At 43.8% G+C, this 13,281-nt stretch overlaps 1 protein-coding gene across 1 annotated transcript in view; it reads left to right on the top strand.

Annotated features, from left to right (window-relative positions):
- Positions 1 to 13,281, top strand: part of HYDIN (HYDIN axonemal central pair apparatus protein) — a 390,515-nt gene that overhangs the window by 181,623 nt on the left and 195,611 nt on the right. Inside the window, exon 22 of the mRNA XM_023210374.1 lies at positions 1,891 to 2,204. Coding sequence (XP_023066142.1) covers positions 1,891 to 2,204 — 314 coding nt within the window. The remainder of the gene's footprint in view (positions 1 to 1,890; positions 2,205 to 13,281) is intronic.

The following is a 13,281-nucleotide window of genomic DNA, read 5'->3' on the forward strand; positions in this document are numbered from 1 at the left end:
AGATGGGGTTTCACCATCTTGGCCAGGCTGGTCTTGAACTCCTGACCTCATGATCCACCCACCTCGGCCTCCCAAAGTGCTGGGATTACAGGTGTGAGCCACCCTGCCCGGCCGATTTCATTCCCTTTTACAGCCAAGTGTCAATAAGAGGTTGTCTAAAGTTGAAACTGCTTAACATTTAGCCATCTCTTTCCTTTATTGTGAAGGGATAATAGTAATAGCTACCATTTAAATACCTTGCACTATGTGCAGGGCACTGCCCTGAAACACCTCACATATCCATTAACTAATTATATCCCCATAAGAAGAGGCAGGTACTATTGTTACCCTTGTTTTACAGATGGAGAAACTGAGGCCCGGTATTTTGCCCAAGGTCTCACAGCTAGTAAGTAGCAGAACCAGGATGTGGACCTAAATACTCTGGCTCCAGAGCCTTTAATCTTAGGAATTAATATCCCTTGTATATGAAACATTTCTTCAAGTTATTTTTTTTGAGAAAAAATTCAAACATGATGTTTTTTAGAAAATAACGTAGTCTAATTCCATTTTTGTAAAATCCTATTATTCCTCTCTCACATCTGGACTAACATCTACCAAATGATAACTCTGAGAAATAATGTATTGTGAAATATGGGATAAATTTCTGATTTCTTCTTTGTACTTTTATATATAATGTAAATTTTTGTATCACTTCTACAAAGAAATAATGTCATTTCCCTGAAAAAAAAAATTAAGTCAGTCTTCAAAACATGTAAACATGAAGCGTGGCGATGCCGAGTGCTGCAGATGCCATGATTACAAGGGTGGGTCCTAACTTATGCCCAGCCCCTTGTGCCAGTGGTAAGATCAAAGGCCAGGTGGCTGGCCTGGCTTTCAGCTGGGATTAGGGCAATGCTGAAGAGTCATTACTCTCTCTCTGATTGTTGAATGAGGTGAGTGGCTTTATCATCCAAAACCATCTAATCATGTCATTAAATGTACAGTTAAATACCAGAATCCTTTAAGCCCAGTGGAAAGATGAGGCGCACGGAAAACAGATTCATTCCTGTGTTCATTCTTCCCGACTGCCTCAGGGCACTTGCTGCAAAACCATGAGGTGGCTTTCATGCCCATTAAATGTGGGAATTGAGCAATGCCTAAAAAAGCCAACTCATAGCCAGCCTTTCTACGGGAAGGTGTTACTGCAGACACTGGCATCAAGGAACACATAGGGATTGGAATCAAAGACAGAAAAGAACAAATAAAATGTACTGAACCAATGCTGTACAGCTCTGGACGGTCATTTTAAGTTGAATAGAAAACAGCAGAAAGTGGTTGACACTGTGCTTAAAAGTTAGGATTGCTGACATTGGAAAAGAAATTAAATTACCTAATCTGTCCCTTTCTGGGTCACTCTCTACAGAGCTCCCCCACCCCCACCCCCCAGTGCTTTAGAAAACCCTTTTTAAAAAGTTCTTAAACAAAGAATTTTTCCCACTTGCCTAAGGGCATTTCACAACAGATTTATTTTTAGTTAAGAATATTTTATAATAGTTATTCATTGTAGACTTTTCGTTTACAACTCCTCAATTCTTATAACCCCACATAACACTCATCAAAATCTCTTCCTTTAAATAATTCCAGATTTTCGTTGCTTTCATTTTCAACTAATAAAATGTGTATCCATATACGTAAGTATCTATACTTAGATGCAGTAGCTGTTTACATATGAATATGTATATGTATGGTTTTCATACTAATATGTGTGTATGTGTGTGCATAAATACGTGTGTATCTGTGTGTGTGCATAAATGTAATGTGTATGTGTAAATACCTGGCTGCCTGTTTCATGTACCAGGGTGGAAATGCATAGTACAAAAGTTAGTAATTTCCCCATTATCTTGTTTGTAGCCTATTAAACTGGAAATTGATGAAGAAAAAAACCTGCTGATCAAGTTTGACCCCTCCTACAGAAACGATCTGAACAACTGGGTGGCAGAAGAAATTCTAGCAATTAAGTATGTGGAACACCCTCAGATAGACAGCCTGGACCTGCGCGGAGAAGTGCATTACCCCAACCTCAGCTTTGAGACGATGGACCTGGATTTTGGCTGCATCCTGAACGATACTGAGCTCATTCGCTACGTTACCATCACCAACTGCAGCCCCTTGGTTGTGAAGTTTCGCTGGTTCTTCTTGGTGAATGATGAGGAAAATCAGATAAGGTACCCCTAGTGCAGAACTCTCACAGAACTCTGCTTTTCATTTGTTTTCTCTTTCAGGCTTTTCATGGGGTTTTCTATTTTCCATCTACTGGCCACTCATGAATATTTTCCATTTTGACCACTAATTACTGACAGAATTAACAAGGAGCTTAAAATCACAATCCATCCTAGATTTACTAACAGGAAACATAGATAAAACATCTTTGAAAGTCCCAATCACCATTGAATTAACAAAGCAATATCCATAAGCCCACTTGAATTTTGAATCTAGTGATAAGATCATTAGAAATTCATCACTAAAAAAATAAAGTCTTTGTAGAATTTTTTAAATTATTATTTTATTGTGATAATATATATGCAACTGCAATGAACAACAAACTTTTAAGTGTACAATACAGTATTATTGACTATAAGTAAACCAGATTCTAGAACTTATCTTGCTGCACTGAAACTGTATGCTTGTGGCCCATTCTCCTTTCTCCCCAGCCCCTGCAACCACTATTCTATTATTTGATTTTATTAACTATTTTAGCTACCTCATATAAGTGGGATCATGCAGTATATTAGTCTGTTTTCATACTGTTATAAAAAAGATCTGCCTGAGAATGAGTAATTTATGAAGAAAAAAGTTTTAATTGACTCACAGTTCTACATTGCCGGGGAGGCCTCAGGAAATTTACAGTCATGGCAGAAGGTGAAGGGGAAGCAAGGCATATCTTTCATGATGGCAGGAGAGACAGCAAGTGAGAGGGGAACTGCCAAACACTTTTTTTTTTTTTTTTTTTTTTGAGACAGAGTTTTGCTCTTGTCACCCAGGCTGGAGTGCAGTGGCGCTATCTAGGCTCACTGCAACCTCTGCCTCCCAGGTTCAAGCGATTCTCTTGCCTCAGCCTCTGGCGTAGCTGGGATTACAGGTGCCTGGCTTTTTTTTTTTTTTTTTTTTTTGGTATTTTTAGTAGAAATGGGGTTTCACCATGTTGGCCAGGCTGGTCTTGAACTCTTGACCACACATAATCCGCCCATCTCAGCCTCCCAAGGTGCTGGAATTACAGGTGTGGGCCACCGCACCCAGCCCTGCCAAACACTTTTAAGCCATCGAATCTCATGAGAACTCACTCACTATCACGAGAACAGCATGGGGGAAACCACCTGCGTGATCCAGTTGCCTCTCATCAGGTCCCTCCCTCAGCATGTGGGGATTACATTTCGAGATGAGATTTGGGTGAGGACAAAGAGCCAAACCATATCATGCAGTATCTTTCTATGACTGGCTTATTTCATTGAGCACAACATCCTCAAGGTTCATCCATGTCATTGCATATTGCAGAATTTCATTCTTTTTTGAGGTTGAGCAAAATTCTGGCCCCTTGTATGTATATAACAAATTTTCTTTATCCATCTACCTGTTGATGGACATTTAGCTTGTTTCTACATCTTGGCTATTGTGAATATTGCTGCAATGAACATGAGAGTGCTAATGTCACTCTGAGATTCTGATTTCAATTCTTGGTTAAATACCCAGAAGTGGGATTGCAGAATCACATGGTAGTTTTATTTTTAATTTTTTAAGGAACTTCCATGCTGTTTTTCATAGTGGCTGCACCATTTTGCATTCCCAGTAACAGTGTGCCAGGGTTTCAGTTTCTCCGCATCCTCACCAACACTTGTCTGTCGTTTCTTTAGTACCAGCCATCCTAACAGGTGTGAGGTGATATCTCACTGGGATTTTTATTTGCATTTCCCCGATATTTAATGATATTGAACATTTTTTCTATACCTGTTGCCATTTGTTGATCTTCTCTGGAGAAATGTCTATTTAAGTCCTTAGCACATTTTTAAATTAGGTTATTAGTGGTTTTTTGCTATTGAGTTGTAGGAGTTCTTATATATTTTGGAGATTAATACCCTATCAGATATCTGGTTTGCAAATATTTTCTCCCTTTCCATAGGTTGAATTTTCATTCTATTCTTTCCTTTGCTGTGCAGAAGCTTCTTAGTTTGATGTGGTCACACTTGTTTATTTTTGGTTTTGTTGCTGTTGAATTGTCTTGAAAAGCATTTCAAACTCAAAGCACAGACTGAGTAGGACCCTACATTGAGTATGTGCAACACTGAGCTCCATGTTGCCTGTTTTACATATTTCAATGGGTTTCTGTTCTGATTCATTTATGTATATGTATAGACATACACATAATTATAAAATAGTGGGAGGCAGCAATTGCTGCATTTTCTTCTTGGTTGGCAACCAGAACTAATGGGCTTTATATATTTCCTTATTAGATGCTGTGACACTCAGTTTTTAGCCTGTGAATATTGAATGGCCATTCTTGACTGAGGAAACCTTGTGTTGTTTCCTTAGGGGTTTGTCAGTGCTTCCTGTCCATAATCCTCATCTTATGTATGACAGTCACCCTTTTCTCTCCTGCACTTGTTACCACGGTAACGATGGCTCGCTATGAATGTCTTCCGTAGACATCTAGAGATGACCTAGCGAAGCATTGAAGCCGGCAGCCAGTCCTGGGCCTGAGCATTGGAGTCTGCTCATTAAGTGCCAGGGACTGTTTGGGTTTGGAATGAAATTCTGTAGATGGTGAACATTTAATATAATTATGGGAAAATCAGCCAACCCAACCTAATGCACTTCAAATACCAGATTTTGTGAAGTGATTCTGATGTAACATAGCTAAATGAGTTTATTCCATCTGGGAGCAAGGACATGTTTCATTTATTTTTTTATTTTTGAGAGGCTACTTTCATAATTAAAGGGATGAAATTTTGAAAATGTACTTGGCCACTGCTGAAGATGATACACTTAATTTTTCATTGGTGTAAGCATTTATTTAACCATTTTTCTCTTTCTTCAGTATCTTCCTATGTCTTGATATTGAGCCTCTGCTTATAACTTGTTCGTTCTTTCATTTATTCAATCAGAGAGTCAGTCAGAAAACATTTGATAAGTGATTACTGTGAGCCACATATTGAGGAATCGGCAATATAAAAGTGAACAAGATGTGACCCCTGTCCTCGGGCCAGTGGGGAAAGCAGACGTGTACCAAAGTGGACTTGTGGCCATGCTGGGCTCTGTGGGTGGGAGGCCTGTGCCCAGGGAAGTCAGAAAAGGCTATGCTGAGGAGCCACAGTTAAATGTTCCAGATGGAGAGGCAGGAAGACATTCTGAGTAACAGGAAAAGCATGTTATCCATTAGTTAGAATTCATGTGTTCACTCTGTTGCAAGTCATTGAAAACCTGACCCTAAGCAAAAATTAAAGGAAAGGAAATTCTTTGGTTTTCACAACTCAAAATTCCAGATTCACTTTGGCTTCTGGCCTGGCTTAAAGCGAGGATCATACAATGTCATCATTGGAGCCAGGTTCTCTGCCTCTCAGCTCTGTTCAGTTTCATGTGTTAACCTCATTCCCAGATTAGCTTGTCTCTCCTAATCACCCAGTGGCTGCCCGCACTGCTGGGGCCATGTCCTTTTATACTCTGATCCACTGGAAAACAATATGAGGTCTTTCTCCCACAACTTCCAGGAGATTCACTCTGATCAGACCAACTGAGTCACATTTCTGTCCCCACTCCTCATCAGTCACTGTCAGGGGAGGGTGACGCACTCATCGTGGTTGACCTGGCCACATGCCCCACACCAAAGGCTGTGAATCATGATCTCAGAACCAGATGGACTGGAGGGGGTGGGAATGGAGTAGATCACCAAACAAAAACTGACAGAGGGAGAATCGATGCTGGAGAGCAAATGACACGCTCCTACCATGGTGTTGGCAGAGGGCATGTCAGCGTGGCTGGTGGGCAGACCTCACTGGGTGGGAGAAGTTATGGGAGATGAGTGTGGAGAGGCATATTGGCAGAACTGTGTGAGAGGCCTGGTATTCCAGAAGGAATTAACGCTCTTTCTTGGAGGTAATGATGAGATTTGTAATCAAGAAGGTGACAGAGGTTTTTTCAGAAAGATAACACTTTCAGCACAGCGACCAACCCCACTTTCCTGAAATACATTCCTTTCTCGGCTTGCAGAACACCGTATTCACCTGCTTTTCCTCTTGTCCCCTCAACAACTTCTCAGTTCTCTGCCAGCAACAAATCCACTGGAGTAGAAGGATGGAGGGCTCCATCCTAGGCTTTCTCCTCTTCCTAGAAATTGACGCGCCCCCGTAGCTCCGGTCAGCTTCTTTTGCTGAGGCTTCCCAGTGCCTGTCTTCACCGAGCCCCCTCTGCTAAGTTTCAAGTCTGTTGCCTTCTTGACATCCCCTCTTGGACATCCCTTGGATGCCTCCCAGGTGATCTATGCCTAATGTGTTCCACATAAGGTCTGTTCCCTCCCTGCCACCCCCCAACTCTCCTCCAGAGCACCCTGTCCCAGTAAATGACATCACTGCTCTCCTGGGAGGCATTAGGATTTCTTCCTCTCTCTAACCCCACCCACCCCGTCAAATCCACCACCAACTTCTACCTATTCTGCCTTCTGAAAACCTCATTCCCATTTCCACTGCTGTTACCTTGGCTCAAGCCACCATTGCCTGTTGCTGGGACCATGGTCATAGCCCTACCTGGGCTTTCTGCTTCCATGCATGCACCAGAGCTCCTACTCCCCTCAGTAGCCATGACACTGCCATGGCGTTAAGCCTTTCATAACTACCCGTGCTTCTTGGAATCAAGTACAGAGTACTCGGTTCTACAAGGCTCAACATGTGCTGGTCCCTGCGTTCCACTCCAGTTTCGCGCTCTTCTTCCGGCATCGACCTTTCTGTTTACCCAACACACCGGCCTCTGTCCTGCCCAGTGCTGTTCCTGTCCAGCTGCCCCCTTCTTTGCTGGAAGCTCCTCCCCAGCCCTACCTACCTGTCCCTGCCCCTTCTTCAGACTTCAGCTTCACCATCCTTCTGCAGGAAAACCTTCTCCAAGACCCATCCTTAGGCCAGAGCCCCTATCATGGACATTGGTACCCCCATCTCCTTGGTGACTCACATCACGCCTCTACTTATGGCTCAGTGTCCATCTTCCCAGCATCTCTTAATCCCTGTGAAGCCAGCAAGCACACCTGCCCTGTCACCTCTGGAGCCCCAGAGCCCAGCACAGTCCGCAACACAGAGTATATCCTCAAAAGGTGTTTCTTGGTGAATCAGCTGCTCCCACCTTGGTATTTGTAGAGAGAAGGAGATCATTTCATACCTGGCTTGAGATTCCTCTTTCTCAGCTTCCTGGCACCCGCCAAATAGAAAGGTTCCAGGCATAAATGTCACCTAGAATAGACAAAAAGAGAAAAAAAAAAAGCCACCTGGTTTCCAGACAGACTGTCTCTGTGTAGGACGTCTGAAAAACTAAACCACTCTGACTAAAGGTCACTTTTATCAGATATACACCAACACTAACCTTTCTTATCCAGTTAGGATTCTTCTAAGCCTTACAGTCAGCAAAAGAAACAGAAGTGTAAGAGAGGGTTTTCTTTTTATTTTATCAGGCAGGTCTGAGGTTGCCTAGACACTCTCATGTTCCTTCACAACACAATACATCTGCGGTGCGTGTGCATGCATGTGTGTGCATGTGACTTTATAGGCAATTCTCACTCAACTATTTAAAGCATCCCTCTTGTTTGAGCACACATTTTTTTCCCCAAGTTGGCCCTCATGTCACATCTAAGAACAAAGAAAGAAGTAAAATGGACATGCATGCTAAATAAGTCCTCGGTAAGAGGAAAAGGCAGCCCTTGCCTTTGAAGCCTATGAGTTTGTGCCCGCGACAGGAACCTGGGTCAACCATGGTGGATGGCAGTCTCCCCCTCCCACATCTGCATGTAATGAGAAAGCTGGCATGAAGTGCCAGGGCTGGGCGTTCATGCCCGCAGAGCCGTTGCTGCAGGAGCCACCCTTTTATTAGGTCCATCTCTTCGATCTAACTGATCGGCTTGATAAGAACACAATGCTTCATGGCACCTGTGTGAAAGAGAAGCGCAAGGAAACAGTGCACTTGAACCAGCTTTTACCTTTAAGAGGCCAGACTAGAGAGCCAACCCTCAGGGAGCCGAGCAGCCTCTGGCTTGGCTGGCATCTCTACCCAGTCTCAGAGCGGGGGAGCTGAGGCTGCGCTAGAGCCTAGAACATGTGGGCCAAGTGGTCTCCACGGACAGCTTTGGCTTTTCGTTTCTGAATCAGATTGTAAATAAATCGAATACAAAGGCCTAAGGGGAGCCAAGTCCTGCAGCAAAGGAACATGTTATTCTCACATTGATTTTTCTATGAGGAGCGCCAGCCAGCTAATATGGAGATTGGAAGAGGAGGGTGGAAGCCCTGGAAGGAGGCTGGAGGAAGAGCCTCATTTTCTGGATGCTTCCATCTGTGGCTTCATAATTTCTCAATTTCTGTTGCTTCAAAAGTGGATTTTTTTTTTTTTTTTAAACAAAGTCTCACTCTGTCACCCAGGCTGGAGTGCAGTGGCACAATCTTGGTTCACCACAGCCTTAAACTCCTGGGCTCAAGCCAAGGACTACTGTAGCTGGGACTACAGGCATGCACCATTATACCTGACTAATTTCTGGTTTTTTGTTTGTTTGTTTGTTTGTTTGTTTGTTTGTTTGTTTTGTAGAGACAGGGTCTTGCTATGTTTCCCAGGCTGGTCTCAAACTCCTAGGCTCAAGTGATCCTCCTACCTCAGTCTCCCGAAGTGCTGGGATTACAAGTGTGAGCTACTGTTCCTGGTCCAAAAGTGGAACTTTTCTAAGATGTGGTGTGTTAGTGGTAGTTGGGGTCCTGGGCTGCAGAGTCAGACGTGGCTAGTTAGAATCCAAGCGCTGTGCTCCTAGCCATGTGACCTTGTGCCACGGTTGACTCACCTGTAAAATGGTAGTCTGAAAGAGTTGCTGTGAGGATTAAATGAAGTGTATCTATAACATGCATATGTCCCTGAGACATGCCAAGCACTCCCAAATTGGTGGCTGTTTTTAGGTTCTCTAAGGGTGCCTTCCTTTGTACCAAATGCTGCTAAGTGAAGCAGCCCCAGAATCCTATAGGGCCTCCTACAGGTCCTCCTATAGGAGCTCTGGGGTCCTTAGACAACCACAGATGGACCCAGATTCCTTTTACTTCCAACAAACGGTAGAAAATCCTTTCCTTATACCAGGCTGCATTAATCAGGGCCAAAGCCAGGCTTTAGCCAAACTTCACCGTGGCCTGTATGTGGCTCAAGGGGGCCAGGGCCAGGTAGGCCTCCCCTCCCTACCTATCACTCCTCTCTGCAGCCAGATAAGGCCAGACCTTGGCTTAGAGGCAGTTCCTTGCTCTGCCCAAGGGCCCAATAAGAAAATAAAAATGTTTAGGGAAAATGTGATTATTTTTTTCTTTCAGAATAAGCATTGTTTTATTGAACCCCACAAGGGCAGGCACTAAGTACTCTTAAACCACAGCTGTCCCCAGGTGGTTCAGGGTGCTGGTGTCCGAGTCAGACTTTGGCTCAGCCACCTGCCCCATGTGACCCTGCTGGGTGCCTGAGCCTTCCTGAACCTCGGCTCTTGTGTGAAATGAAGGAGGATAATAATGGTGCCTTCCACAGAGGAATGTGGTGAGGATGCTAACAGCCACTTTGTTATTGAAGAAATTGAGGAGATGGGTGCCTCTCTAATGTTGATACCAGGCCATATTTGAGCACCCCAGAGGCAGCTTTGAGATCTTTTCTCCCACAATCAGTCTGAGGCCATTTCAGGATGTGGGGAAGCCTCACAGGGTCCAAGGGCCGCAGGTGACTCTCACTGATCTAAGCTTTTGTCCCTTCTATAAACATCCCTCTCTTCCTCACCAGCTCTGTACCTCTCAGAACGCTGTGAGCTCGAGTATTTGCATTTTTCTTTTTCACCTCCCAGAGAAAAGTTTGGATTGGAGCCAAAAGTAAGCATTTGGCCTTGGGGCCAGAGGGAAGACAGCCCTGAGGAGGGGGCAAAAGGGTCACGAAGGGGAAACAGAATCGGGGCCACAGTCCATTTTCTGCCCCCTCAGCCCCCTTTCTTCCCTGACTGTCTCCCTACTGTGTCTGAGCCAGGATGACAGACTTACAGCCCCAAGAGTGAGCCCAATGGGAATGGGGCCCTCCCCCTAGCACCTTCCTGTGGCTGCTGCAACAGATCACTACAAGCTGGGGCCATTGGAACAACACAGATCTCTTCTCTTCCTGTTCTGGAGTCCGGAAGTCTGAAATCAGTTTCACTGGGCCAGAACCAAGGTATGGACAGGGTCATTCTCTCTCTGCTCCCTCTGGAAGCTGCAGGGAAAATCCCCTGCCTTTGCTGACTTCCAGAGCTTTGTTCCTTTCATTCTTTGCATTCCTAGTCTCTGGCCTTTCCTCCATCTTCAAAGCCTACTGCCTAGCATCCCCTTCTCCCCTCTCTGGAGGAGCATGGCCCTCTGCCTCCCTCATATAAGGGCACCTGTGGTTAGATCATTGGACTGACTCATATATTCCAGAATGATCACCCCTCCTCTAGATCCTCAACTTAATCACATCTGCAAAGTCCCTTTTGCCATATAAGGTAACATTCACAGGTTCCAGGGATTCAAACATTGACATCTTGAGGATGTCCCTTATCCCACCTACTCAGAGCCTCCAACATTACCAGCATTGAGTTCTTGTGCTCCCTTTACTCTCTTCCACGCCAAGCAACCTTTTAAAAATGGATCCTCTATTAATGACCATATCATTAGAAGCCTTTGATTGTAAGCAATAGTAATCCTGACTCCAACTTACAAAAAAAGAAAAAAGAAAAACAAAAACAGAATTTGTTGGTTCATGCATCTGGAAAGTCTAGGTTCAGGCTCAGGCACAGCTTGATCCAGGACTTGAATAACATCACCTGCACCTAGTGTCTCCTCCATCATCCCTCAGTTCTGCCCTCTGCCATATTTCCTCCATTCTCAGTCAGGTCCTATACACACATGGTTGCAAGATGACTCAGCAGCTCCAGCTCTTCATATGCCAGGTTCCAGTCTAGTGGGAGGAAGTACAGTCCTGGGAAAGGTTTTGCTGTAACTCACTGGCTCTGGTCAAATCCTATGTCCCTCAACTATGGTCTGGGGAACTCACTGCTACTCCTGAGCCAGGCTGAATGTCAGAGATAGGCTAGTTCCCAGAGGGAAATGGAAGGTACCTGACCAGAGAAAGGCAAGTGGATGCTGGGCAGCAAAGAACCAAGATTCCACCTTCATGACTGATCAGGCCCATTGCATTTCCCTTGCTAGTCCTAAGCCAAAGAGATGGACATCTAATTATGAAATTAGGTGCCATCTGTATGGAAGGGTACTTGAGGAACAAGACCACCTTACCAATGCCCTGAAACATGATAAGCTGTTTTACTCCTCAGGCACTGTGAAAAAGCAGCTCACGACCAGACTTCGTTCCCAGAACAGCCCCGTCACCGTGCAGCCCTAAGCACCAGCTGTGCAGGCACCTTCCTGTTTTCTGTATGAAAAGCAACCTGCCTATTTTTGAAGCCTTAGAGTAAGACCATTGGTACAGTGTGAACAATTCACATCTTTACCTAGGGAAAATCTCTTTTAACAGCTTTCCAGAGCACAAGGAATATGTCCAAGTAGAAAATATTTCCTGTAGACAGATGTATATGGCCAAATCTTCAACATGGAGCTATTGGGAGCAATGAGAGGAAGCGTCCATAATCTTGACCAATAGCAATAACAATGATTGAGTACCCACCATGTCAGGCGTCATTCTAACTCATTACATGTCATGCAGCAACCCCAGAGAGTGAGGATGAATACCTGCTTTTAGGGATCCAGGCACCTGAGTCCACACAGCAGATCCCAGACCCCATTTCTTTTTGTTAATAATTTCAACTTTGATTTTAAATTCAGGGGATACATGTGCAGATTTGTTACATGGCAATATTGCATGATGCTAAAGTTTGGGGTATGGATCCTGTCACCCAGGTACTGAGCATACTACCCAACAGGTAGTTTTTTAACCCACGTCCCACTCCCTTATTACCCCCTCTAGTAGTTCATAGTGTCTATTGTTCCCCATTCGTGTCCATGTGTGCTCAGTGTTTAGCTCCCACTTATAAGTGAGAACATGTAGTATTTGGTTTTCTGTTCCTGCATTAACTCATGTAGGATTATGGCTTCCAGCTACATCCATGTTGCTGCATGATTTATGGATGCATAGTACTCATGGTGTTTATGTACCATATTTTCTTTATCCGATCCATTGTTGATGGGCACCTGGATTGATTCCATGTCTTTGCTATTGTGAATAGCACTGCAATGAACATATAAATGCATGTGTCTTTTTGGTACAATAATTTATATTCCTTTGGGTTTGTACCTAGTAATGGGAGTGCTGGGTCAAATGGTAGCCCTGTTTTAAGTTCTTTGAGAAGTCTCCAAACTGCTTTCACAATGGCTGAACTAATTTACATTCCCACCAACAATGTATAAGCATTCCTTTTTTCCTCCACCTCACCAGCATGTTATTTTTTTAATAATCGCCATTCTGACTGGTATGAGACATTATCTCATTGTGGTTTTGATTTGCATTTCTCGATGATTAGTGATGATGAACATTTTTTCATGTTTCTTGATCACTTCTATATCTTCGTTTGAGAAGTCCAAGACCCCATTTCTGCACTGACTGACTATAAAGCCTCTGTTTTAACCACTGCCTTCTACTGACATATCAAAGCCCATTTTTTCTGCATATCTTATCACTATATATCTATTTTGAAATCAACCTTCTCTGAATACTCTACATGAACACTGTGCTGTGTGCGATGGGGACTACAAAGATAAATAAGACTTATTGCTGTGCATGAAATTGATGAGCCCCCAAAGACAAACATGGAAACTGCTCATGGGGAACAAGGTGGGTGGATAAGCAGTGACTGTGCCAGACATTTCCAAAGATGGCTTCACTTCATATTCTCAGTAACCTTATTTACATGGCAGCTATTTAGGAAACACTATTATTATTGTGATTTTACAAATAAGGGAAGGGAAGCACCCAGAATAAGCACTAGATAAAAATGGGAAGGAAGGAAGGAAGGAAGGAAGGAAGGAAGGAAGGAAG

Source organism: Piliocolobus tephrosceles, chromosome 17, assembly GCF_002776525.5.
Source record: "Piliocolobus tephrosceles isolate RC106 chromosome 17, ASM277652v3, whole genome shotgun sequence".
Taxonomy (NCBI): Eukaryota; Metazoa; Chordata; class Mammalia; order Primates; family Cercopithecidae; genus Piliocolobus; species Piliocolobus tephrosceles.